The sequence below is a fragment of the Vulpes lagopus genome, chromosome 20, assembly GCF_018345385.1.
Source record: "Vulpes lagopus strain Blue_001 chromosome 20, ASM1834538v1, whole genome shotgun sequence".
NCBI lineage: Eukaryota > Metazoa > Chordata > Mammalia > Carnivora > Canidae > Vulpes > Vulpes lagopus.
Genome location: NC_054843.1, coordinates 9712763 through 9736818, shown reverse-complemented (window position 1 = coordinate 9736818; position 24056 = coordinate 9712763). Strand labels below are relative to the sequence as shown.

General features: G+C 48.0%; 1 protein-coding gene across 2 annotated transcripts in view; it reads right to left on the bottom strand.

The window, feature by feature from the left end:
- RUNX1 (RUNX family transcription factor 1) overlaps positions 1-15609 on the bottom strand; it is a 248880-nt gene extending 233271 nt beyond the window's left edge. Inside the window, exons 1-2 of one of the 2 annotated variants that reach the window (XM_041735227.1) lie at positions 15540-15609; positions 15302-15418 (exon numbers count right to left, since the gene is read on the bottom strand). In XM_041735227.1, the coding sequence (XP_041591161.1) occupies positions 15302-15359 (58 nt within the window). In that variant the 5' untranslated portion in view covers positions 15360-15418; positions 15540-15609. The remainder of the gene's footprint in view (positions 1-15301; positions 15419-15539) is intronic. The other variant, XM_041735226.1, reaches the window with a different exon arrangement.
- Positions 15610-24056: the final 8447 nt, after the last annotated feature.

Sequence of the window (24056 nt, the reverse complement as noted above, 5' to 3'; positions counted from 1 at the left end):
AAATGGGAAAATCAAGCAGAATTGTGTCTTACAAAAAAAAAAAAAAAAAAAAAAAAGGACAAGTCACATGAGCAGGGAAAGCCATATCACAGGTAAATTTAACTAGAGTTTAGCACCTGTCAGGCAGCATTCTGGTATTCCTAACTTAGTCCTCACAGTAACCTGTCAGGTGAGCATGAGCATATCACACTGTTTAGATGAGGAGAGGGGGCCCAGAGAGGGTAAGCAGTCTGCATAAGGTGACTCAGCGGAAAGGGCAGAGCTCCTATTTGGTAGAGGCACTTGGATCCCATAGGCTGCGTCCATTGCCAGCCCCCTCATGGGGTAGGAGGGGGCAAACCATAGACACTCCAGCTGGGCTCTGTCTCCCACCAGCCCTGTGGCCTGGGCTGTTTTCTTAACCTAGCTTTGCTTCATGCATCTTTTTTTTATTGTTATCAAATGGGGATTAAGAGCTGTACTTATAAGGCTTTCTGTTAAAAGGGATGATGGTGGCAACATGCCTGATGCCTTGTAAGCACCTGGTGAATGTTGCTTGTCCTCCTCATTACTAAGCAGTGATGAAACTTAATTGTCACCTGACACACAAAGTGGAACCCTTCCCAGCAATAGTGCAGAGGGTGTGTGACCTGACTGAGCCCGGTGGGGGTGGTGGGGGCTCCTCCCTCGCATCCTCTTGGTCCAGACCCCATCAAGCCCAACAGCTGGAACTGCCCAGGCTCATCTCTGGAGATGGACGCCAAGGACCCTTTTACTTCTTTAGGCTGCATGATCTTTACTGAAACATGGAATGGATAGATGATGCTGTTTGAAACAATGCTGGCTGCTTCTGTGTGAATGTTGGGCTCGAGCCTAACCTGACTTGTTGACGGGGGCAGCTTGTGCCTCAGAGCTGGGGGTCACTGTGGGCCTGGGGGCCAGGATTCCTCAGCAAGATCCAGAGCCTGGCTGAAGGTCAAGTTGAGATCATGGAGGAAAGACGGAGGAGGGAGGTGGGAGGAAGGGAAGCGGGGCCGGGGAGTGGGGCAGGCCCGGGAGTGTGTGCAGATGGCCCTAAATAAGCACTCACAGGCGTTTTCTGAGTCACAAGAATTCCCAAAATATCATCTCTAGTGTACTCCATGGAGTTTTTATTTCCCTGTCAATTGCACACTCCACACAAGCAAAGCAACTCTTTTGAGGTAATATAGAATCACCTTTCCAAAGGAGCTTTATTAGTTTACTATTATTTTTTATTGTGGAGAATAATTAGCTTGAGCGCCTTTTAATTTGTTCCCATTAAGATGTTTGCACAGCAGCAATTAGAGCCTGGCGGGCTCCCCGCGATTCTACATGAGCAGGGGCCTCTCGCCGGCTGTGAGCTGGCTTTGGGGGGAAATGTAATTAATTATTGTGGCCATTGCCACGTGGAGCCCAAGGAGAAAGGGAAGGAACTTTCTGTGACTCTGTGGTACTGGTTGTGGGATAATCAGATGAGACATGCCTTTTATACAAATAAGGTTAAAGAGAAAAAGAAAACCTCAAACCCACCTACTTGAAAACAGGATTTGTAATGATGTCAGAGAACTGGTGGCACGGACTTTTGAAATGACAAATGTTCCTGCGGAAGGATGGAGAGACTGCTCTCAAAGGCTCACCAGGGAGTGGGTCTCTTGCTGTGCAACTGGGCCCTGGTGATGTGGAGGGTCCTATTTACAGGAGGGATTGAAACCATTGCTTGCTGTCTGAGGTGAGTCGATTGCTTCTGGGTAGAATTTTTATGCCAACCATGGGAATAATTGGATAGGAGTCTTTGCTGGGACCTTCACTGAAAACCCTGGCCAAGGTCGGGGTCATGACAGGGCAGGCTCTGGGGGGCTTCCTAAAGGATGAACTCAAGTGTGAGGCCCCTGATGACTGTCCATATCCTTCTCTGGGTTCTATATATGGGCCCCTGGACAGGGACCAGGGTGGAGAAAGAGAGGCAGCTGGGACACAAATATAAGGGGGTGCTGTCTCTCAAGGTCATGCCAGCATGCAGGACCAGCCTTACCTGATCTCAAGAGTGAGTGTCTCTTAAGAGTTTTTGGAAAGTGCCCCCCCCATCTCACTAGAACGTTACCCCTGATGGACTCCCAAACTGATAGATTAAGACAACGGGTTGGGAAGAAAGACTTAGTGATGGTTTCTCCCCACCCAAGCCAGCATCTCACCACCATCTTGAGAACAGGTCATTCTGGCTCACACTCTGGTTTGAGCACCACCACTGTCTCTTGGGGACTGCCATGGAGTCACATGAATATCTCCCTTGGGGGCTGCTCTGAGGAGGTGGGGCCATGAGGATAAAAGGAGTGGGTAAGGGCAGCTCTGACGTCGATGGGAGGGACCTCCAGCCACTGAGTGTGTCCAATGTCATGTAAGCCATTCTGGACCACGGGTGGTGCCGCAGCTTAAAGCCACCTGAGGTTCAGCTGCCCGACCCCCCCCCCCCCATCCCCAACACAGACAGTGTCACCTGCTGTCCAGGGACCCAGACCAGTCTAACTATACCACCTGTCAGACCAAGACAGTGGTGACCTCCCTACAGGGGGACCGTGGGCTCTGCCGTGAACACCTCCCTTTGTACCTGGCTCCCTCACTGACTAGCAGCCTCACCTCAAGCAGGTTAACCAACTTCTGCATGCCACACTTCCCTCAATAAAACCAGATTAGTAATGAGAATTCCTACTCATAGGTTTGTGAGAACGATTTAATGAGCTAACACAAGAAAATGCTTGGCACCATGCCGTGGTGGTGCATAGTTTATGCTCAATAAATAACAGCTTTACTCTGATCAGCTTAATGCTGGTAAGCTCAGCCCTCTGCCAAGAAGCACTAAGATCATTAATGCGTTGCCACTTGGTGAGAGAAGTCGACCCAATTGTGCATCCTAGCACGTACCTGGCTCCTGGCACAGCTACAGGGCCATGTGCTGGGCTTAGCAGAGGTTACTTTCCTGCCCTAGCCTCTGATCTGTACACCTTCTTCTACGTGTCCACTGCTTCATACATGTCATCTCAAATCCTCTTGACAGCTATCCGAGGTAGGGATCACTGCACCCACTCACCCACTTTACCGATGAGAAACTTGGAATTTGCAGATCTGGGTAGTTGGCTTCGATTCACACGGGTAGTAAGTGCTGGTGACAGGATAGAAACCAACCCCCTGATCCCAATCCCCTGGGCTCCCTGCCCCATGACCCACACCCTCTGGCCAGGCCTGTCTTTCTGGTCTCCCTATCAGAGACAGCTCACCGGAAAGGGCCTGGTGGTCGGTCAAGCACTCATGATTCCTTCTGGAGTGAAGTTTATGCTTAAACATCAATTGAAACCTCCAAATGAAAGAATACAGGTGTGCTTGCAGATGCTGGGTCCCTGGTAGCAAGTATCTGGACACTTTTGGTGTCAAATTGAGGTATTCTTGGAGGGGGAAGAAGAAGCATCACAACTTGCACTTTTAGGTGCATCTTATTTTTAGGATGTGTTTAATAAGGCATGCACCGTAATTAATCAGTATAATCCTACAGGCGTGTCATTTATAAGTAAATAACTATGCACAGATTCTGAGGCATGTTAATTAAGTTTTATTTGTATGTCACATGATCAAAAGACTTTGGAAATGACTCGACTTTCAGAAGTTCCTGTTCCACCTACGAAAATCTTTGTCCAATTCCAGTGGGTTCTCTAAGGCACACGGATTTTTAACGTGAGTCTCTGGGAGTGTTCATGTGTGTGTGTGCACGTGGATGTGCACACAAGAGAGACAGAAAGAGCGAGAGAGGAAAAAGCCTTTATTTCTCTTGAGAGAAGCTGCTTGAGAGGATGGGTGCTTTGAATCAGGAGTGCTGTGAGGACATAAATCCCTGATGGGAGGTGTAGCCTGGGTTCAAATCTTGCGGGAAGACGGCATTCTCGCACTTCCCGGGGGGGTCCTTCGAGAGCTGGGGGCTGGCAGCGTTGGCCAAAGCCATCTCTCACCCTCTGCGTGAACATGCACACTTGTAGTTCCTCTGGTTATTCAGATTTCACCAGAGACTCTCATTAAAACCAACCTGGTTAACCCTAAAATTGCTTAAGGGGGCCCTGGGTATGTGGTGGGTAGCTTACCTAAGGCATGGCTGGGTGTGTTGGGTTAAAAAAAAAAAAAAAAAAAAGAACATTCAAACCACAGAGTGAGTGAGAACATCCAAATCACACCAGGGCAGAGGAGGCGCTTCTGCAGAGAGATTCATTCCTAATGTGCCCCTAAGCCGCGGGCTCCTATAAACTGCTCGACTTCATGTTTCCCCACAAATGAAAGGGATTTAGCCTGTAAAGGGCTGTGGTGTCTGACCGATGAGAAGAGTAATTAAGGAGGATTAAGAGAGGTGTCTGCTAATCAGAGAACCCCAAGTGGAATCTGCCTCCTACGTCCAGTGTCTCCAAAACTCAGGGAGTGGGGTGGGGGGGGACAGGAGCCAAGCAGATCCAGCTGATGGTTCTAACTCAGGTCCTGACCAGCTGTGACACCTTGGAAAGGTGAATGTCTCTGGGGCCCTAAGGCAGAGAGAGAGTATACTATGTATCATCTATGATACATACAATTGCATTTAGAGACGTCTATGGTTACATAGTTTCAAATGCCAACTGGCACTACATAGGGCAATAGAGAACTATATGCAGGAGTAACTTAGAAAGCCTTATACAGGATCATGTTTCATCGCTCATTTGTTATTTAAACAGATTCACCCAACTTTCTGTTACAATGAGCTCTTTGGAACACAACTCAGTGGGAAGTGGGAAATGTATGGGAGGCATAACTTCTTTTTTTTTTAAATATGAAGCAATGAGGTTGGGTGATTGACAGCTGGATACAATTTCCATTGTTGGCATTTGTACATCCTCACATGACCCCACCCCCCTGCACAGTCCTACTATTTGTTTAATAATTGTTCCTCTGCTCTAGAACTTGGGGAGTAATAGCCATTCTGATCTTTATTTTATTTTTTTTTTTAAGATTTCATTTATTTATTCATGAGAGACACAGAGACACAGAGAGAGAGGCAGAGACACAGGCAGAGGGAGAAGCAGGCTCCCCTACAAGGAGCCCGATTTGGGACTCGATCCCGGGACTCCAGAATCACGCCCTGGGCCGAAGGCAGACTCTCAACCCCTGAGCCACCTAGGCGTCCCGATTCTGATCTTTATAAACAAACAGTAGGTTCAATAATAGTAACGTTGGAGCTTGAGTTTCTGTTCACACCTGTCAGGAGCTTATGTAATTTCATACCCCCCCCCCCCGCCCCCCCCTCCCCCAGCCACCACCCATCCCATTCCCACCATATTATGTAAAATCTGGGACAGGAGAGAAGACTCTGAAGCATAGAACTATTTTTCCTTCCTCACAGATCCTCCAGAATTTTTTTTTTCCCCAAAACATTCCATTTATACACAGAACTAAACAGACAAACACAGAGTCACTATTGCGGTTAGAAGTTGGCAGCATGGGAAAAGGGAGGAACAGGTGGGGAACTGGGTGTCGTTAAAAAAATGCAGCCCCCCCCCCAAACTGGGGTGCCTGGGGGGAACTTGGTCTGTTTCAATCCAAGAGGAATCGGAAGATCAAAAGTGGTTTGGGAAAGCCAGAACCATCAGGGATAGAGGGAGGAGGAAGGTCCAGGGGGAGAGGGGGCTGTTTGGAAACTAGGGTGAAGGGATTGCCCTTGCCCTGCTGGGATCCCCCCAGCCCTCTGGTCTGGCAGGAAGGGGGCAGCCTGCAACCCCCATGGGCAGGTCTGGGGCTGCCAGATTCTCCAGGCAGGGGGCTGGAGGGGGCTCACAAAGGCTTGCCCTCCAGAGATGACGGCACTGTCCCCAGTTTCTCTGCCAGGGTGCAGCGGTCCTTGACCTCCTCGTAGCAGTTTGCTTGTAACCCATTCGCATGGGTTTTATACATATATGCAGTTCCTGATTTTTACACATTATGCACTTGCAAAGTGGGTGAGTGTCAAGTCCAGCTATGACTGCTGGGGAGGTGGATGGGACTGCACAGAGGCTGCCGGCACACGGTGTGGAATGAGGGGCTTGGTGCACGTAGTTCAAAGGTCAGCAGAAGCTATGTGATAAAGGGCAGCAAATTGTGGTTGGTGTTAAAACTGATCCCAGAAAAAATAATGGCCCCCAGGCCAATATATTTCAGTTTATCAACCTTCTCTTTAGCAAAGATTTTTAATTTTTTTTTCTTTATTTATGAGACACACAGAGAGAGGTAGAAACATAGGTAGAGGGAGAAGCATGTTCCCCGAAGAGAGCCCTATGCAGGACTCGATCCCAGGACCCCAGGGATCACGCCCTAAGCCAAAGGCAAACGCTCAACCACTGAGACACCCGGGCATCCTGCTTTTGCACATTTTGAAGCTAAAATAAAAAATGACCATTGAAGGATATGCATGCTAAAATTTTTTGCATTGCAAAAGGAAATTGCTTCTACCTTGAGCAATGAGAGAGCAGCTCTGACAACCTGTTTAGCCTCCCTTAGGAAGCTCCCTCCAGGGAGGCCCGTGACCACAGAGTACCATGCAGTACGTATGGGATTCTAAGTGATTCATTTGCTCTTTTAAACATGCCCTTATCTGGCGAACTGACTGTAATATTTTCTAGATGTTTCTTTAAGATCTAATAATGGAAAAAATAATGTCTGAAATCCTATACATCTCCAGAAGCACCTAAGCATTGTTCAGAACTAATATAGCTCTCGAGGAAAGGGAGAGACAGAGCCTTGCTTTGGAAGCAAGTCTTGCAAGTCCTGCTTCCAGGCTATACTGGATTGATCGCTTGTCTTACGATTTCGTTCTCCATCAGAGATCAGAAAAGATTCTTTTTAGGGGTCGTCGTCTTTGCAGAGGACGTCTCAAATACCAGGATAGCTAGCAAGGAAGGTAAAGTAGAAGCTTTGCAAAATGTCAGAGCCATCATGTAGTTCTTTCTTTCATTTGAAAGGGTTTCAAGATTTGGCAAGTCGAGTCCTTGATTTAGAATCAATTTAGCATGGACTGTGAGTTTATACAAAGAAGCATCAGTTTTTGAAATCAGGAGAGCCGTTGGGTAAACCCAACTAGCCAACTAAGATTTCTATTTTGGGTGACCTTTTACATTTGGGCTCCTAAAATGCCTGGGAGAGCACACTATTGAGAAAGGAGTCCATGTGAAAATAGACACATGTGGACCACAGACTGCGAGGACATTGGCATACACAAAATCAATGATGCTCTAAGCGTGCACCGATCTTACAGCACAACAAAATGAAAGATTTATGTTATTTCACATGTCACGGAGAAACTGAAAAAAAAAATATATGGTCTTAATGAAGCATTGACTTGCAGGGAGATAGCTCTGCATCGGAACTGAGGAAGCAGACAGGGCCAGTCATTACGAAGTAGAAATAATCTATCACTTTGCAGAAATACAAGGTGGGAATAAGTGCTCTATCTCCTAGATAGAGGGTTATTATCTGGCTCTCATAGTTCCATCAAAGATAAAAATATCTTGAAGTAGAGTTTAAGGAGGGCAACTTAAAAGGAATAAACGCCCCCTCAAGAAATTCCATAGAAAAGGATTTTCTCTTTAAAAAAAATAAATAAATAAAGTTGTGGGGTGTTGGGCCATGGGGTTTGAGGATGCAGAAGAGTGAGGGCCAGGGAAAAGTGAGCTATTTCCAGTTACTGGCAGATACGCCAGCTCCAAGGCCAGGTGTGGTGGCTCTTATCCGAGCAACACGCCTGTGGACAAGAGGTTGTGTGCCTTTCTTCTCTCGCAGGGGAGGCAAATGTGATTCTGTCTTTGGCAAAGAACATAGGTGTGGCCTCGACTCCATTCAGCAGCTCCCGGCCCTGCCCCAGCCCATCTCTTTTTTTTTTTTTTAATTTATTTGTGATAGTCATACAGAGAGAGAGAGAGAGGCAGAGACACAGGCAGAGGGAGAAGCAGGCTCCATGCACCGGGAGTCCGATGTGGGATTCGATCCCGGGTCTCCAGGATCGCGCCCTGGGCCAAAGGCAGGCGACAGACCGCTGCGCCACCCAGGGATCCCCCCATCCCATCTCTTGCTTGTTTTGCTGTCAGTAAACCAGGAATAAATATCGCCTTGCCCCACCCTGACCTTCCATCCACAACTTAGAGAATTCGGGGTTTCTCTGTGTGTATTTTCAAGGGACTGCTGACACAGAAAGGGTTGGGACAAATGAGATGAGATGTCATCGGGAGGCAGTCGGTCTAGAAGCAGCTTTGGCTATCACAGCAGATGCTGCACGGAGGTCCAACTACCTTCCCCTCTGCTCTCCTCTGCTCTTAGGGTGGGAAGGAGACAACTCCTCTGTCCCAGGCACCTGCCAGCTACAGGCCTTGTGACATGGGTCTGGCCTACAAGATATATAAGGGGAAGTTTGCAGAGAAGGGCTTCCTTTCCTGAAGAAAAAGAGCCTCACAAAGAGAAGGGGTTGAGGCCTTGCATCTCCTTCCTGCCTGGACAGATCTGAGGTTCAGGCCAAAACACAGGAGCATCCAGGCCCCACCGAACTAGCCGTGGGGCCGTGCTCCTGAACTGCCTGCCGCAGGAGACAAGCCAGCACCCAGCCACCCAAGCCGCGAGAGTCAGATTTTCCTAAATGCGCAGCCAAACATAGTTCTCACTGATAAACCCTAGCAAGAGCTCTACACGTTTTTATGTCACTGTGGTAAGATGCATCACTGCCATCATCTTTTGGATTCAGGGTTCATTCCTCTATCTCAACTCCTCTCTCCCTTCTCGGCCTCGTTCGGTGTTATCAGGAGACGAGAGGGGAAGAAGGGACAGCGAGCGACTCACAAAGCTGAGAGAGCATGAGAGTGTGTCTCTCTGACAAAGGGGGGAGTCTGCAATCCAGAGGAGGGGCCTAGCAGACTTTTCCAGCATGCCAAAGGGTTTTGAGTGAGGGTTTTGAATTCTTTTTTTTTCTTTTTTAAGATTTTATTTATTTATTCATGACAGACACGGAGAGAGAGAGAGAGGCAGAGACATAGGCAGAGGGAGAAGCAGGCTCCCTGCAGGGAACCTGATGCAGGACTCGACCCCAGGACCCCAGGATCATGACCTGAGCAGAAGGCAGATGCTTAACCACTGAGCCACGCAGGTGTCCTGAGGCTTTTGAGTTCTGTTTCCTGTACAGGAACCACCACCCCTAGTTCTCCTAAAGCTCTCCCTGGTTATGTTCAGGATCGGTAAAGCTCTTAAAGGAAATGCTTCCTTTTGACAGCTCTGGGCCATCATAGTTATGACATTTTTTTTTTTCTTCTTTTTTGAAGGGTAAGGGACAGACCAAGAAAGATACATTTCTTAAGGCTTATTTTACTCAGCAAAAAAAGGGTAACGCAGGGGATTGGTGGCACCAAGGCTAAGGGATGGGGGGACCTCAAGGAACCAGAGCTGCAGGGAAAGTGTTTTGCAGATCGTGATATCTGTTCAGGTAGCAGGGCAGCTTCTGGAGAATTCTCTAAAGAGTAGGAGTTGGAACATTTTTTGAGCCAATGTGGGAAAAATGCTTCGCGTGGGTGAAATGGTCGGATGACCATTTCCTATCAGGAAGTAGAATAATAATTAAAAGTTAAAAAAAAAAAAAAGTCACTTCGTGTTGTGAAGCTGTGAACATTTATGATGTGCCGCAGTCGCTCTCTGGCACGTTCAAAGATTTCGAACAGGAACTCTGTTAACTCGGAGGCAAGCGTGTCCAGAACATCACTAGCCCCTTTTGTAGAACCCGAAGGAGAGACAGACATTTAATGACTCATCTAGGTCACTAGGAAGCTACCTGAGAAACTGAAAATGAGCTCGAGCTTCCTGTGCTGGCTTCTGCTGCCTCCCCCAACCAGAGGAGTGGGGTTGGGGTAGGGTGGGGGGTGGTGGGCGGTAGTGGGGGGAGGTGGGGGGTGGGGGCTGCCCTTCTGGGCTTTGGTAAAAGTACAGGATCAGAAATGTCGTGAGAAGCATGGAAGCAGGCAGCCTCTTGGTGGCCTGGAGGACTCGCGTGTGCTCCAAGGGCACATGGCTTTTACTCTAAGAAGGACTTTGAGGAAAAGAAAGTGACACCGGGACTCTCAAGGAGGAGACACAGCTGCCAAGATTGAGGTCACAACACGTTCCCAATAACCTCCACACTCAGAAGCTACCCTTGTTCAGCCGAGCTCTGTCCAGGGCCCAGGCTCGTCTTCCGTCCTCTGTGTGGGTCCTTGCGGTAAAGCAAGGGTGACCTGCCCATAAGCAAAGCCATCAATCAGGCTGACTTACTTAGCAGCCCCCCAGCCCACGGGGGTTCCTGCCGCTTGACCTTTGCCCATGCTGTACCGCTGTACCCCCTTCCACCAAGGCCACCCTTTCCTTTCCCCAGTCCCTGTGTCACTTTCTCCAGGGAGCCTCCCCTGGCGTCCTCTGGGACCCTGTGACCTCTGTTTTCCCACAGTGTCATCTGAGATCACCCCACATGGATAGCCAAGGCTAACATTTACTGCCCGTTTGTGGGATTGTGCCGAGCTCTTTGCACAGGTTACTTAATTCAGGCCACACAACTACTTTCCCAAGAGGAACTACTACTACTACTATGTTTTGTGGACTAGGAAACCGAGGCTCGGGGATCTCTGGGTGGCTCAGCAGTTTAGCCCAGGGTGCGATCCTGGAGTCCCGGGATCGAGTCCCACGTCCGGCTCCCGGCATGGAGCCTGCTTCTCCCTCCTCCTGTGTCTCTGCCTCTCTCTCTCTCTCTGTCTATCATAAATAAATAAATAAATCTTTAAAAAAAAAATAATATTAAAAAAAAAAAAAGAAACCGAGGCTGCGGAGGGAAGCTACTTGGTTGGAGTCAGGAGAAGAGAAGTCCATCATCACTGGGCTGTGTGCTCCGCATCCACCCGCCTCCCCCCACCCCCCTTCTTCCAACATCGCCTGTTCCCATAAACTCCAGGCCTCTGTCCTCTACCTCGCGCCCAGCAGAGCCCTGGTTGCTCTAATAAAGTCTCTGCCTGTGGTGGCCTCCGCATCAGACCCAACCTCGTTTTCTCACTGCAGGCCCAGGTCTTCTCTCAGCACACACTTCAGACCTATTTCAAGGGAACAAAGGAATCTTCCAGCTACTAATTTCTTTCCAAAAGCTCCCAAAGGCTTCTTGCCTAGTTTAGCTCCTGGATCAGTGGCTGTTTCTGCAGATGCTCCTGCTACTGGTTGTTGACTGCGCCTGCACTCGGTGTGTGAGCAGGTGCAGGGCCTCCTCCGGCCCCCGCCACCCCTCTGCCCCCCATGGGTGCGCGTCTCCCTAGGGTTCTGAAATACGGGGACAATCCCACAGCAGGGGGCAGAACCTAGGCATGGCTTCTTTGGGAGACTGCTTTCTGCTCTTTTAAAGCTTAAACATTTCAGAATCGCTTCATCATTTCCAAAGGTTTGTTAGCGTGCAAAGAAACGAAATGGCGAAGGGTGTGATTATGACTTTAGATGGATTTTTAGCACCTTTTTTTTTCTTAGTTTCAAAATGCGTGGGCAGTTTGAAGACGTGAGGCTCCGTTTTGTACAGAGGGGGCTTGGGTCTGATTATTCAACATCTGGGAGAGCAGCTCGGAAGGGCACCGTGTCCTTGTGGGCCCGAGGGAGTCAGACCTGCTAAGAGGCACGTCGTGGGCTGCCCCGCGTCCCCTCCAAAATTCCCGTGTTGCAGTCCTGACTCCTAGCACTTCAGAACGCGACTGTGTTTGGAGATTGGGTTTTTACAGAGGTGATGGCTGTTAAATGAGATCGGATGCCAGAGGTCTGGTGTCCTTATAAGAAGGGGAGACTGGGACACAGACACCCATGGGGGAAGACCACATGAGGACGCAGAGAGGAGCCAAGGAGAGAGGCCTTGGAAGAAACCAATCCTCCTGACACCTTGAAACCTTCAGTAATTAGAGCTACACGGTGATTCTGCGTGAGACTTCTGGCCCCCAGCATCCTGAGACAAGGCGCTTCGGAGGCTCAAGCCACTCGGTCTGGGGTACGATGTTATGCCAGCCCCAGAAAAACCACACAGGCCTCACGCATTTTAACTACGGGTACCCGGTTTAATCTATGGCTTTCTGGGATCCCGACTCTTCAGTCGAGCCAGAGGGGATGCTAACAGAGGAGCGCGCTTCATACATTCAGGGCTGCCATTCCCTTTGAAGGACACCTCCAAGAAGACAGTGGTGAGTCAGCCTTGCTGAGATTTCTACCTGTGGTTCTAGGAACTCAGAGGCATATTAGCATTCAGGCTTTGCATAGACCACTAAGCCACTTCTAAGAGCAAGGCTACCTGAGGGATTTTGCAAGAGTATACGTGTGCCACCGCTTTCCCTTTCCACACGTACCGCCGCTCTTCGGGCCGACACCCCGCACCCCGTGAGCGGACACGAGCTGGGGTTCTGCAAGAACGTCCCGTCACGAACCACAGGTGTTCATCCCAGGCGATTTTCATCGTGTCTTCCCTCCTCACCCAAGCGAGAGCCTGGTGCGGTGTGGTGGGAAAGGAGCGGTGCTCTCTGTGGTTGACCACATTCGCTTTGCATGCCCTCTTTCAGACCCTGGCTTGCCTCTCACACACAAGGGAACAATGGGGTGCTTGGTCTCACGCCTCTCCCTCCACCCCCCATGGTTCACATGGGTACTTCGCCCAAAATGAGTTATGTGTTTCCTTCTGTGAGGATTGCACAGACTGATAAAACACCATCCCAGGAAGAAAACAAGATGTTGTTTTCCCCCTCCAGCTCCTAGCTGCATGGGTGTGTGTGTGTGGGGGGGGCACTCACTATAAATTATACGTAGCCAGGAGTGACTGTGAGCCCGAGCACCACTGATGGCCAGTCTATGGGAATGCAGTTTAAGAACTCAGAACAATCTGTTGGAGGTGACCAGACGCGATTCTCCTAGCAGCACGCTCTCAGGCGGGGCCCAAACGGCACCAAAAGCAGTGCCACTTAGGGGGGCACTTGACGGGATGAGCACTGGGTGTTATTCTGTATGTTGGCAAATTGAACACCAATAAAAAATAAATTTATTATTAAAAAGTAAAAACTAAAAAAAAAAAAAAAAAGCAGTGACACGTTGTCTCCTCTCTGGCGCCCCTGAGTGTGCATGCCTAACCCGGGCAGTGTAAACCCTCACGCTGGTGGATCACCTTGATAAAAGTAACTGGGAAATTGCCAAGATTTCGCTTTGTTTCTCTGACGTTAAATCTCGATATGATATTATTAAGTAAGAGATCATAAAAGCCCCCAAGTTCCTTTTCCTGAGCTGAAGGGGTGCACAATCAAAAAGGCCTTTTTCCATCAGGCCTCCTGAGACCCAATTGGGCTCTCGGGGCTCTCTCCGCACCGCTCCCTTGAAAGCAAACTGCCCCTTTGCCTGACCTGGGCCAGCTGGGTGACTTCCATCAGCACAGGGGCCACATCAGAGCCTGGGCGCTTTCTATTTCCTGCCGCTCGAGCAGGTCCCTGAGTCCCTTCACCGTCTCTGCTCTCTGGCCATTAAGGACAACTAACTTCACAGGCAGCCCCGCTCCACGCACACAGTCCGATCTATGGCCCCGTGGAACGTTTTCAAATTTCCTGCATCTGCCTTCCTGAGTTGATAAAATAGGAAACAATAATCGCCGGGAGGGTATTGAAAGCAGAGTAAAGGCAGGAAGATCTTTCTGTCTGTTATTCTACAAATATTGCTTCCTTTTCTTGTTCGTGGCCCAGAGGAAATGCAGCCAGGGAGCAGTTCACAGCTTCTCACCAGCGGCCGCCGTCTCTGCCACGGGAGCCCGGCGCGGCTGCAAGGACGTGTGACTCACGCACGTCGCATGATTCAACTTCACTAAAATGTCCTCAGCTGCCAGTAAAGAAGCACTTTGCAAACCCTCTAATTTGAAGCTTTGAATCGGTTAATGACTTGCTTTCTTCCCCTTCTCCTGAAATCCTCCCCCACCACCCTCAACACACACACACACACACACACACACAAGCTTTGTCAAGTTTTTGCATTTCAGGGATCCGGAAACACAGAGGCTCTGTGGCATTCACAACAGCATTTGTTGTGACAAAGTGGCTGGCAGGCCTCTGCATTCCCCTGCTCATTTGGCTGTATGAATAAATAATGAGTCACAGATACTATTTGGGTGCGCGCGCGAGTTTCTAGCCAGAAAATTAATTATTCCCCCGTCCCGTCCCACTCCACGCCGGCTGTGCCAAACCATCAAGCCACATTTCGCAGGCGTTGGTCAGAGTGCGTGCCCCGACACACTGCGATGGCTTCATGACATTTTTATGTCATTATTTTTGTTTGCTTTAGCACGGCCCTCTTTTCCCACCAGCGATACGCAGAAGGCACACGCACACACGGACCCACACACTCCTGGCTGTAGCCTCCCTGCAGCTTTGCACATTTCGAGAGGCCGCTTGCAAAACTGCAGACGGGTTTTCCGCACTGGCTGTTCCTATTAGGAAGCGCACAATCTAATGACCCGAGCTGCGACAACGCTTGACTTAGGAAACGTCTTCATTGCTCTCTGCGAGAGACACCTCTGCACACGACAGCTTGCATTTTTTTTTCCTCTTCCCTTGAAAGAAGATGCTGGCTGCCTCTGTGCAACGGGAGGCCACAGGGAACAGGAGCGCGGCCCCATCCGGGTGGTTGTAACGCAGACAGATGCGCCTGTCTCCTGCACTCTCTGCCTTTAGGGGACAACGGAGCTGCCACTGGGCCCCTGAGGTCCCCAGCCTGGTCTAGCGTGTGTCTGCCAGCCTCCCTCCGCCTCCGCCCCGCGCTGGCCCCGGCCCCCCCTCCCTGGCCAGCTGCACATGTGCCCCCTGGAGCCCGGGGCAGGCTGCGATGCGGGGCCGGTGGCAGGCCAGGTGGGGGACACTCAGCCACAGTCCTTGCAGGCAAAGGGGCAGGAAGCAAAACCCGGAGAGCTCCTTTGCAAGCTCTCTCTAATCTCTAGGACTTTAATCAGGAGCAGCCCAACTTACTTGCACTTGACAAAGTTCTCACACACCGACCGAACACTTCAACAGCTTAGCTAAGTATTTATTAAAACATTGCTGAAGAGCTGCCATCTGATGAATAAGTAATCCAATAGCCTTGTAATCATACGCCCGCGTTTGAATTCTTTCCACAAAACAGACGGGGAAATCGGCCCCAGCTCCCAGCACCGGGTCCCAACAGGCTGCCATTTCGTTATCTGCAAAGCTGAGCCCAAGTAGGTATCAAAAGACCAGAGCGTACTCACCTCTCATGAAGCACTGTGGGTATGAAGGAAATGACTCAAATATGCTGTCTGAAGCCATCGCTTCCTCCTGAAAATGCACCCTCTTCTGAAGGCGGGGGATTCAATGATTTCTTTTACCTTTGGAGTGAAAACCGAGAAAGGTCACTGTTGCAACCTCATGCCCAACCATGGCTCCTTGCACCTTTTTTTTTCTCCCCCCATCCCTCTGGGGCTCCCCGAGCCCTATGAAAAAAGGTACCTTTGCGAAAACAAATATTCAAATCGTTCAAGATTTAAAAAAAAAAAAAAAAAAAGCGGCGCCTTGGCTGTGGGTTGGTGATGCTCACCACTCTGCGAAACCCTGTGGTTTGCAGTCAGTGTGGTTCGTCCTGCTTGCTGACCACTATGCCGGGCGCAGACTTCTGACACTGCCAGCCTACCCAACTTGTGGTTCTGTGGTTGTTTATGAGGCCCAAAGAAGTTTTCACACAACCCAAATTACAAATTTAACTGTTCCCCTTTCCACAGCCCATCTTAATTGGTTCTTGCCAATCATGTGACTTAAGTGATGTCAATTTTTTTTTTTTTAACTTTCTGAGCCATGCCCTTCCTTCCCCCCACCTGCCCTCCTCCAGGCTGTGCAAGAAAATAGCCGAGTAGAGTTTGCAAGAGAGGGGTTGTAGAGAAAAGTGACTCAGTCTCTTATTATATCGATGGTCTTTGCTGATTTAGTACAACTTGGGTCCTGTTGTTGTTATTTGTGGTTTTTGGAACGACCGATTATTTTGATAACAATTTCATTGCTGCTTATTCAATAGTAATTCAACCCTGGCATCAGGCTGCTGCTCAGACAGGATGTGGATCCCATCACTTAAGCGGAGCCGGGCATCCGCTCAGGAGAATCCAGCCCTTGGTAAAGACTATAACAGCATAAGTGAAACTATAAAAGGAAAAACAAAATAAAAGGAAATGTTTTGCGGAGCGTCTGACCCCTACGGGGGTCTAGCAACTTGCTGATATTGTGAAGCCGAGAGAAAGGGGAAGCATTGCAATTTTGTGATGAAAAGGCTGTTGTCAGTAAAGCAGAATTATGTGGTTTTATTCCTCCTAAATGAACATCTTTTCAGTAAAGAGGCCGAATCAGAGCTCTCGCTTACGCGCACACTGAAATTAGGAGTCTAAAGGAAAACAAAGAAAAGAGAGGATCAGTATTTTGAGCCAAAGCAGGGGCTAACCTGCGACTGTTTATTTTTTGTTCTCACCTTCTCACCTGTGAAAGTCCCACGCGTGGCCTTTCTCTACTTCGACAGGCATCGATAAGCTAATTCAGACCTGCAGGTAAGCTCAGGCGAGTGCTACCCTAACTACATTTTGAGCGCGTTAAAGAAGACTTCACCGCAGAGACAGGACCCAGGGCGGATGCTTCTCCGGAGCAAGCCCCTTCTCATGGGCCTGGCCCAGGAAGATCACACAGCTCATCCTCCACCTTAGGAGGAAGACAAGCCTGTGTGGAAGTGCTAAACACAGGATGATGTGGCACAGACTTATTGCTCTTCCCTGCTCGTTGCTTTTAAGGGCTAACAAATGAAATATCGTGCTTTTTGCAGTTCCAAGATAAAGAGAGACTCTCCTTCCCTAAGTTGTTTCATATTCACTTTGCTGTGCTCCCCACACATCCTCCAAGGCACCATGTACACACAAGGCTTCAACCCATAGGGTCAAGAGCAATTGAGGCAATGAGTTTGAAATGCTCACCCTGGGTTCCTAGCGACACAGGCAGAGCCAGCAAAGACGTATCAGAGAGTCCGAACCATCACAAGATCCCCTCGGTTTTTCCCGCAGCCACTCAGTTTCACGCATACCCACGGTGACCACGTGCTCAAGGGCAAATGGCGCAGGGCTTTTAAAAGGAAAGGACATGATTTTTACTTACTCCTGTTTTGACTAAGGCAGGAATTGAAACTCGAGAGACGGCTTTCTCCCAGCCCTGTGTGAAGTTAGCTTACCAAGTGTTGATACCTTATTAATGTTTAAAAGAAAAATAATGTCTGTATTTCCTCTATGATGCTTATTAATATCCGAACATGACGCACGGTTCCTGTTGCTTTTCAGTGCAAATTCCTGGTGCAGATAATGACGTCTACGTCCCTGTGCTCCCTGACAAACTCAAGTCTGGGTTCGATCCCACGTCAGACTCTTTTCCTTCTGTGTGTAATATTCTCTGGTAGGGTCTTGAGAGCCGAATGCCGTAACATGCAGCTGCCACTTGAGAGCTGGCTCAGACTTATTAATGACTTAGCAATTCAAGTGGCGACACAGATAAATTCTGATATTTCATTTTAGAAACTCCCCAGATGCTTTCAGCCTTAGGTGTCCAGATGCTTGAGAGGAGGCTCTGGATGTGTCAGCTAACTGCCCACATTCTTGGCTTCTCTCTCTGGGCCTCGCTAGAGCTGAATATATATCTTTCCCAGCAGAGTCTTTGTAGGACAGGTCAAGTTTAAAGATGATTCTACGACTGGGGTTTGCTGAAGTCTCGCCTCCTGCTGTAATGGTCTGAAATCGTCGGGGCCGGAGTTTCGAGGGGGCACCAGAGGGCAGAGTTGAAGGCCTGCACTCTGGCCTGCTCTGCCTTCCTCTGGGTCATCTGCCATCACAGCCACAGTAGAACCTTACAGCTCGGTGAGGCAATAGTTGGAGGTTTTCTGGGCATCCTCCAAGTCGAGGCAATAAGCAAAGCCTCAACCGGCCGCTGGTGGACTTGGCCTTACCACTTCCCTCGGAGCCCAAGATGAAAAGACACATATGTCGTCAATGAGCCACCTAGAGGAATACTCAATCCTATCTTAGCTAGAACTGTTGAGGATTCTTTAAGTTTGTGCATTGACCCACACCCTGTGACCTACTTCCTGCAAGTGACTCAGACCCTGGGCTGCTGGCCTGGGAGTTGGACCCAAGCGGCTACAACCGACTGTGGCTTTGCCAAGTCATTGGATGGCAGTTTTCAACTTCACTCAAATCAGATACAGCTCCCATATACCACTATTGGGGTGGGGGTGGGGAATATGCTCAGGTGTCATTTTTAATGGTTCTATAAAAATACCACCAAAGGTGGAAAGATGCATGGTTGCATCACCCTGTAATTAATGTATAAACTTCTGTGTGCAGTCCAACCTAATTAAAGCATTCTCTGTTAGGCTTTTGTATTACGTGACACTGCACCCTGTCTCTGAGCGTGTTTATTGTAAAGCAGATTCTCTGGCCAGGAAAGAGAAGCAAAGAAGGACCTCGAGAACCGAGGTAGTGTAAAATTCCAAGGACACAATGCTGCTGAATTATCTCTCCGTAGAACACATTTTCATTCTTTTCTCAATCTTTGTTCCAACAGAGGTGTCATCCAGAAACTTCCATGCCATGCTGACGATGACCTCAGTGACGAATCTGAAACGGAGACATGGACGTCAGAGCTTCACGGAATGAATACAATCTGCCCTTGGCAAATCCAGTAGTTTGAAATAACTGGAGAGTTCTGCAGGCCCAAGTGTTACAGATCTTCTTTCCTGGCCTCTCATGATGGTGTCCACAGCGGAGCATGGCTATTTTATGCACAAGTCTCTCACTCTGGTAAAAATAGAGTTCAAATTTAAGTCCCCACAAGACTCTATTGTATGGCCAGACAAGAATTTCAGGATTTATTTCTTAACCTTCCCTAGATGAAGATGTATTGCTCTGTGGAGACATAGGACTTTAGAGGCACCTGGGTAGCTCAGTGGTTGAACATCTGCCTTTGGCTCTGGTCATGATCTTGGGGCCCTGGGATTAAGTCCTGCATCAGGCTCCCTACAGGGAGCCTGCTTCTCCCTCTGCCTATATCTCTGCTTCTCTCTGTGTGTCTTTCATGAATAAATAAATGAAATAAAAAAAAAAAACACAGAACTTAAAAAAAGAAAGCAGGCATTGAAACCCATCAATGAAACCAGTCAACCCATCCACTCAAAGCTGTCTGATGACATGAAAAGCTGTTTAATGATCACTGTTTCCAATATAAGAGTGTAAACTGCTTCACTACTTGAAGGGTGACCTCTGGGTCAGCAACATTGACATCACCCAGGAACCTGTGAGGGTTCAGGATCTTCGGCTCCGTCCCAGACCTACTGAACTAGAGTCTACAGTTTTACCAGCTCCCCAAATGATCCCTTTATACATCAAAGCTGGAGATGGTGGCTCTGAGGAAGGCTTGCATAGGGAAGGGTTTGATAAAGAACATGCTATGATAATTTTCTAGTCTTTGAGATCTCTGTTTTCCTTAGAACTTTCTAAAAAGTCTAACTTTTCTACCTTGTTGCTTTGGCATAATTTTGTAAACCCTGGCTGTTTCTAGACAGCAGAAACCCACACGAGGTGTGGCTCATATCCTCTAAGATAGAGCTTTCTCAGATTGTCACTCAGACCTCTCATCTCAAGTGCTGGGTTTGGGTCAAGTTTACAGTTTGAGGTTTGACACGCAATGTAGGGAGGCTCCTGTGTGCTCCATCTACCAAGCTGGTGGCCACATGGATATAAACAGAAAGGGTTTTTTTTCCCCCTCCAGGGGCCTCAAACTCTGAGTTTTCACCTAGTTTGCATTTTGGAAACACATCAATCCTGTGAGTCTTTCCAGAAGCGTACCACGTGTTCCATGTGGCAGCATTGCAGGTGGCCTCCGTTGTCCCACCATGGGTTGTCCTCCCTGTGGGATAGCTGCCTCTGCTCTCCCGCCGTGGCCTTGCACATGTCATATCCTGTGCTTTGTTCCAAAAGGAGGGACCCAGCCTTACATTGTCCCCACTTGGATCGTCCAAGCCAGAGTCCAGAGGACCCACTTACACAGGCATCCAGGAGTTTGGCTACCTCTTTCAAATGCATCTGGATCCTTTCAGGCCTGCCCTGGGCCAGGAATCTTGTTTGGAACAGTTTCTCCTTACAGAGTTTTGGCTCTTCGACTTCTGGTGCCATTTGAAACCAGGAGGGTAAAACTGGAAAACTTAAACAAACCCTCTTTGAATGTTAGAAATGTTCAGCATTCGAGGTTTGGTCAAATGATGGAAAACATTCCGGGTTGGTACTGAACTTTCCAGCCAGTTCCTCCAACCTTGAGGCTAATTTTAGCATGAGATTCAGGCAGGGAAAGCTAAAGGAAACGAAGCAACTAAAATTACTCTGAGTTGGAGAAGCCAGAATTTACATTGGATAGATAGTGTAAGACTCAATAATTCAGTTTAGGTGGCAAATAATGAGTGTCCCCAGCATGATCAAAGCACTTGGCTTTGGGGACTTTGGACTTTTCTTATAATTGCTACTCATGTTCCTGGTAGTAGGCAAATTAACGAACTTCCACATGACTCCTTTCCAACTAAAGCATAATACTACCTTTTTCACTGGGGGGCTGTGAGGATCAGTAATTTTTGGACTATGCAAAGTGGTTTTGAATGGAATTAAAAAAGACACCTGTGGTTGATACTTCAATATGGAAACGTGCAATATGTGAATTTTAATACTTGGACTTGTTGGGTGTTGTCACCAACACATGACATCAGGACCCTACGTGAGAGGTCTGGGTAAGAACAAGTTGAAGATAGCCTATGCTGCTGGAGAAATCTTCAGTGTGCATCACTTAATTTTCTAATTAAATGTTCCTTTGGAAGAATATTATTCAGCCCTATCGACGCAAGCTGCAGATTCTTAACAGAACCTCAAAATGTCAAAATTAAAAGAAAACATCCACTGTCCTGAGAAAACAAAATATTGCACTTAGAACTGTGGGTGTGTATTTTAATTTCCTCTTCTTTAAACTCCTTTCCCCTCCTTTGCCAGTTCAACAGCTGGCTGGATTTCTGGGTGGAGAGTGGGAAGAAAGAACTTGCCCATGTTCTGGTTCTGATTTCATCTTCTTCTCGAGTTTTCAGGTTATTCAAAGCAGAGAGAAGAAACCGAGATATCACCATGTGCCACAGCATTGTGACTACACTACAACCATAAGAGGAGAGTCCCTCAGCCTCTGCGGCCAGTCATGTAACATCCTCACTGGTATTTGGAATGTATTAGTGAGATATGAATATACACATGTATTTAATTGAAGATACTGTTTCCCACACAGGACTTCTATTTGAGATGATATTCCTTCCAGGATAAAAAATTTTTTGGAGGAATGGCAAGCATTAGTGCAACTAAAGGATTCCCAGGGAGGGGAGTAAGATGAAGGAGAGTTCATCTGAGTTTCCGTCATCAGAGGACAATGGTCTTGGCTTACAGGACACATGAGAGTTTGGTGGCCTTTGATTATGATGGAAATATTGGTCTTAGTTTGTTTTCCTCTGCTTTTATTTTACAAGATTTCATTTATTTATTCATGAGAAACCCGGGGGGAGGAGGGGTGCAGAGACATAGGCAGAGGGAGAAGCAGGCTCCATGCAGGGAGCCTCATGTGGGACTTGATCCCGGGACTCCAGGATCACGCCCTGGGCCAAAGGCAGGTGCCAAACTGCTGGGCCACCCAGGGATCCCCTTCCTCTGCTTTTCTAGATTTTACCATCACTCATTGACAATTCTCAGATTTATATGGAAAATGGTGTCTCAAGAATATGCTTCTGCCCGTGTGGGCCACACTGTGTGAACCGGGACTTGGGAATTTCTTCAAACTCAGAGTGGTTGTTCAACAGACATTAGAAAGTTTCAGGAAATCAATCTCATGTATGTTGACAAGCCTGAAATTGTCCCTTAGGTCTTCATGAGTATCCCTGTCAATGAAAAGATGTTCAGGAAACATATACTTCACCAAATTTTGTAGGTGACCTCTTCTTTTAGTGCCCTTGTCTTTAAACAGAAATCCATCACTTCCCTTTTAACTGGTGTCACTTGTCAATTCATCCTCCTTTAAAATTACATTTCCATGATCAGGAGCCTACCCTTTCCATGGTGATGGTCAGAGCCATTTATGTATGTATGCATGCATTTAGCTTTAACTTCACTCCAAAATTCAGGCCTAAGAGCCCTTTTCTTCCATCTCCCTAGGTATATGAATCTACATCTGGGTTTCTACCCGACCCAGTAGAGATCATGAATCTTCTCTACAACTGGTGTGCAACATGCCTCTCAAGGATGCTCTACATCACAGCAATGATGCTTTCCTTGAATTCTCCTGTTATCACGTCATGAATTCACATGTCTTAATCTTTGGCAAAATTAGTCAATCCCTTCTTTATCCCTACATTTCTCATCTCTTCCAGTGTTTTTCCCCTAGGCTTTACTATATATCAGGAATACCTCACTTTCTCTGAAACTACCTACCTCACTGAGTATTTATTTCCTAATCTCAAGCTAGGCAGACCTGGTCCTGCTTAAAAGAAGGTTCACAATCTTAGGAACATTTCACGTGAAAAATGAAAAGTTGATATCGAAATGACTGGTATGGCTGGGGTTGGGACTGGGGAGAGGTGAGTGAGGCTCCCAGGATACACAATTCAGGGAACCACTGACTGTCAGTGCTGACCCTAAATTTGGGCGACCCTAACAGTGAATGCTTACTTAAATTTTGTTCCTTATGTATCTAACTTGCCTCACCCTTGTCCTGACCCTGTGTATGGCTCATAAGACTGCCCATGGGCTGGGCAAAGTGTGGTTTCTCAGTCAGGAAGAAAGTATGTGGCTGAAAAACTTGTAGCACATAATATAGTGGAGTCCTGGGTTAGGCCTTGGCAGATACACATTTTGTTTTATTGGCAGCAGGTATGTGTATTTTTGGTAGATAAAAATGACAGGGAGAGCAGTGAAGATGGCCAGAGCTCTGAGGCCAAAGGCAGATCAGAAATAAGCTCTGTATGGTTAGGCTCTAGGCAAGAGTCCAGCATGGCTGTTCTTCTTCAGTTATGAGGTAACAAGCACCCTGACAAGGATATGGGCAGTGAGAATGGAGGGCAATGGGACTGTGGTAGAGTGACAACATCAGCTGTCTCAGCTTCTTACTCCCCTTGCAACCATACCCTACAACTGTGGTCCCCCACCGCTCTGACCCTGAGCTCAGTCTCAGGACTTGCTTTGACCAATGAGGCAGTTGCCAACCTGCTAGAAGCAGAGGCCTGGAAAGGTACCTGCTCATTGAAATGTGCCTGGGCTGGTGTGCTGGAAGGTAAGACACATGGGTGAGAGCCAGTTGTCACAGTCAAGGCCATCCTAGACCATCCAGTAGCCAGCTCACCATCAGACACTTAGGTGAGCTCCAGATTAACCCAGGAGTACCAACCAGCCAAACGCAGCCACCACCAGCAGAACTGCCTTGCCTTCCCATGAGGTGTGAGTAGTAAGAAGTGGTGGTTGTTTTAAGCTACAGTGTTTTGCAGTGCCTCATCGCATTGTATTACCATGGCGATAGTTTTTGTTGAAGAAGAGGTAAAGATGCAGAAAGCATCTGTTGAGCTACAGACTAAGGTAATAAGGGAGTCAGATATTTTCAAAGTGAAAGGAAGTCAGAAACTCAAGATAAGAATACCTGTAAAGGGGTGGAAGGAGACAAGAGCCAGGGGAAGAGGGATAAGGGGGTAAGGACAAAGCAAAAGTGAGCATGGTACAAATCAAGGGAAGATACTTCAAAGAGACACACAGAGTTAGATGCTGAAAATAGACATGAGAAAAATACTCTGGGAAGGTCAACAGATTTGACAAGAAAGAGCCACTTGAGATCTCTTCCCTCATGACGCCTCCTCAGACTAAACAGAAGAGTGAACATCCAATTGCACTGGTA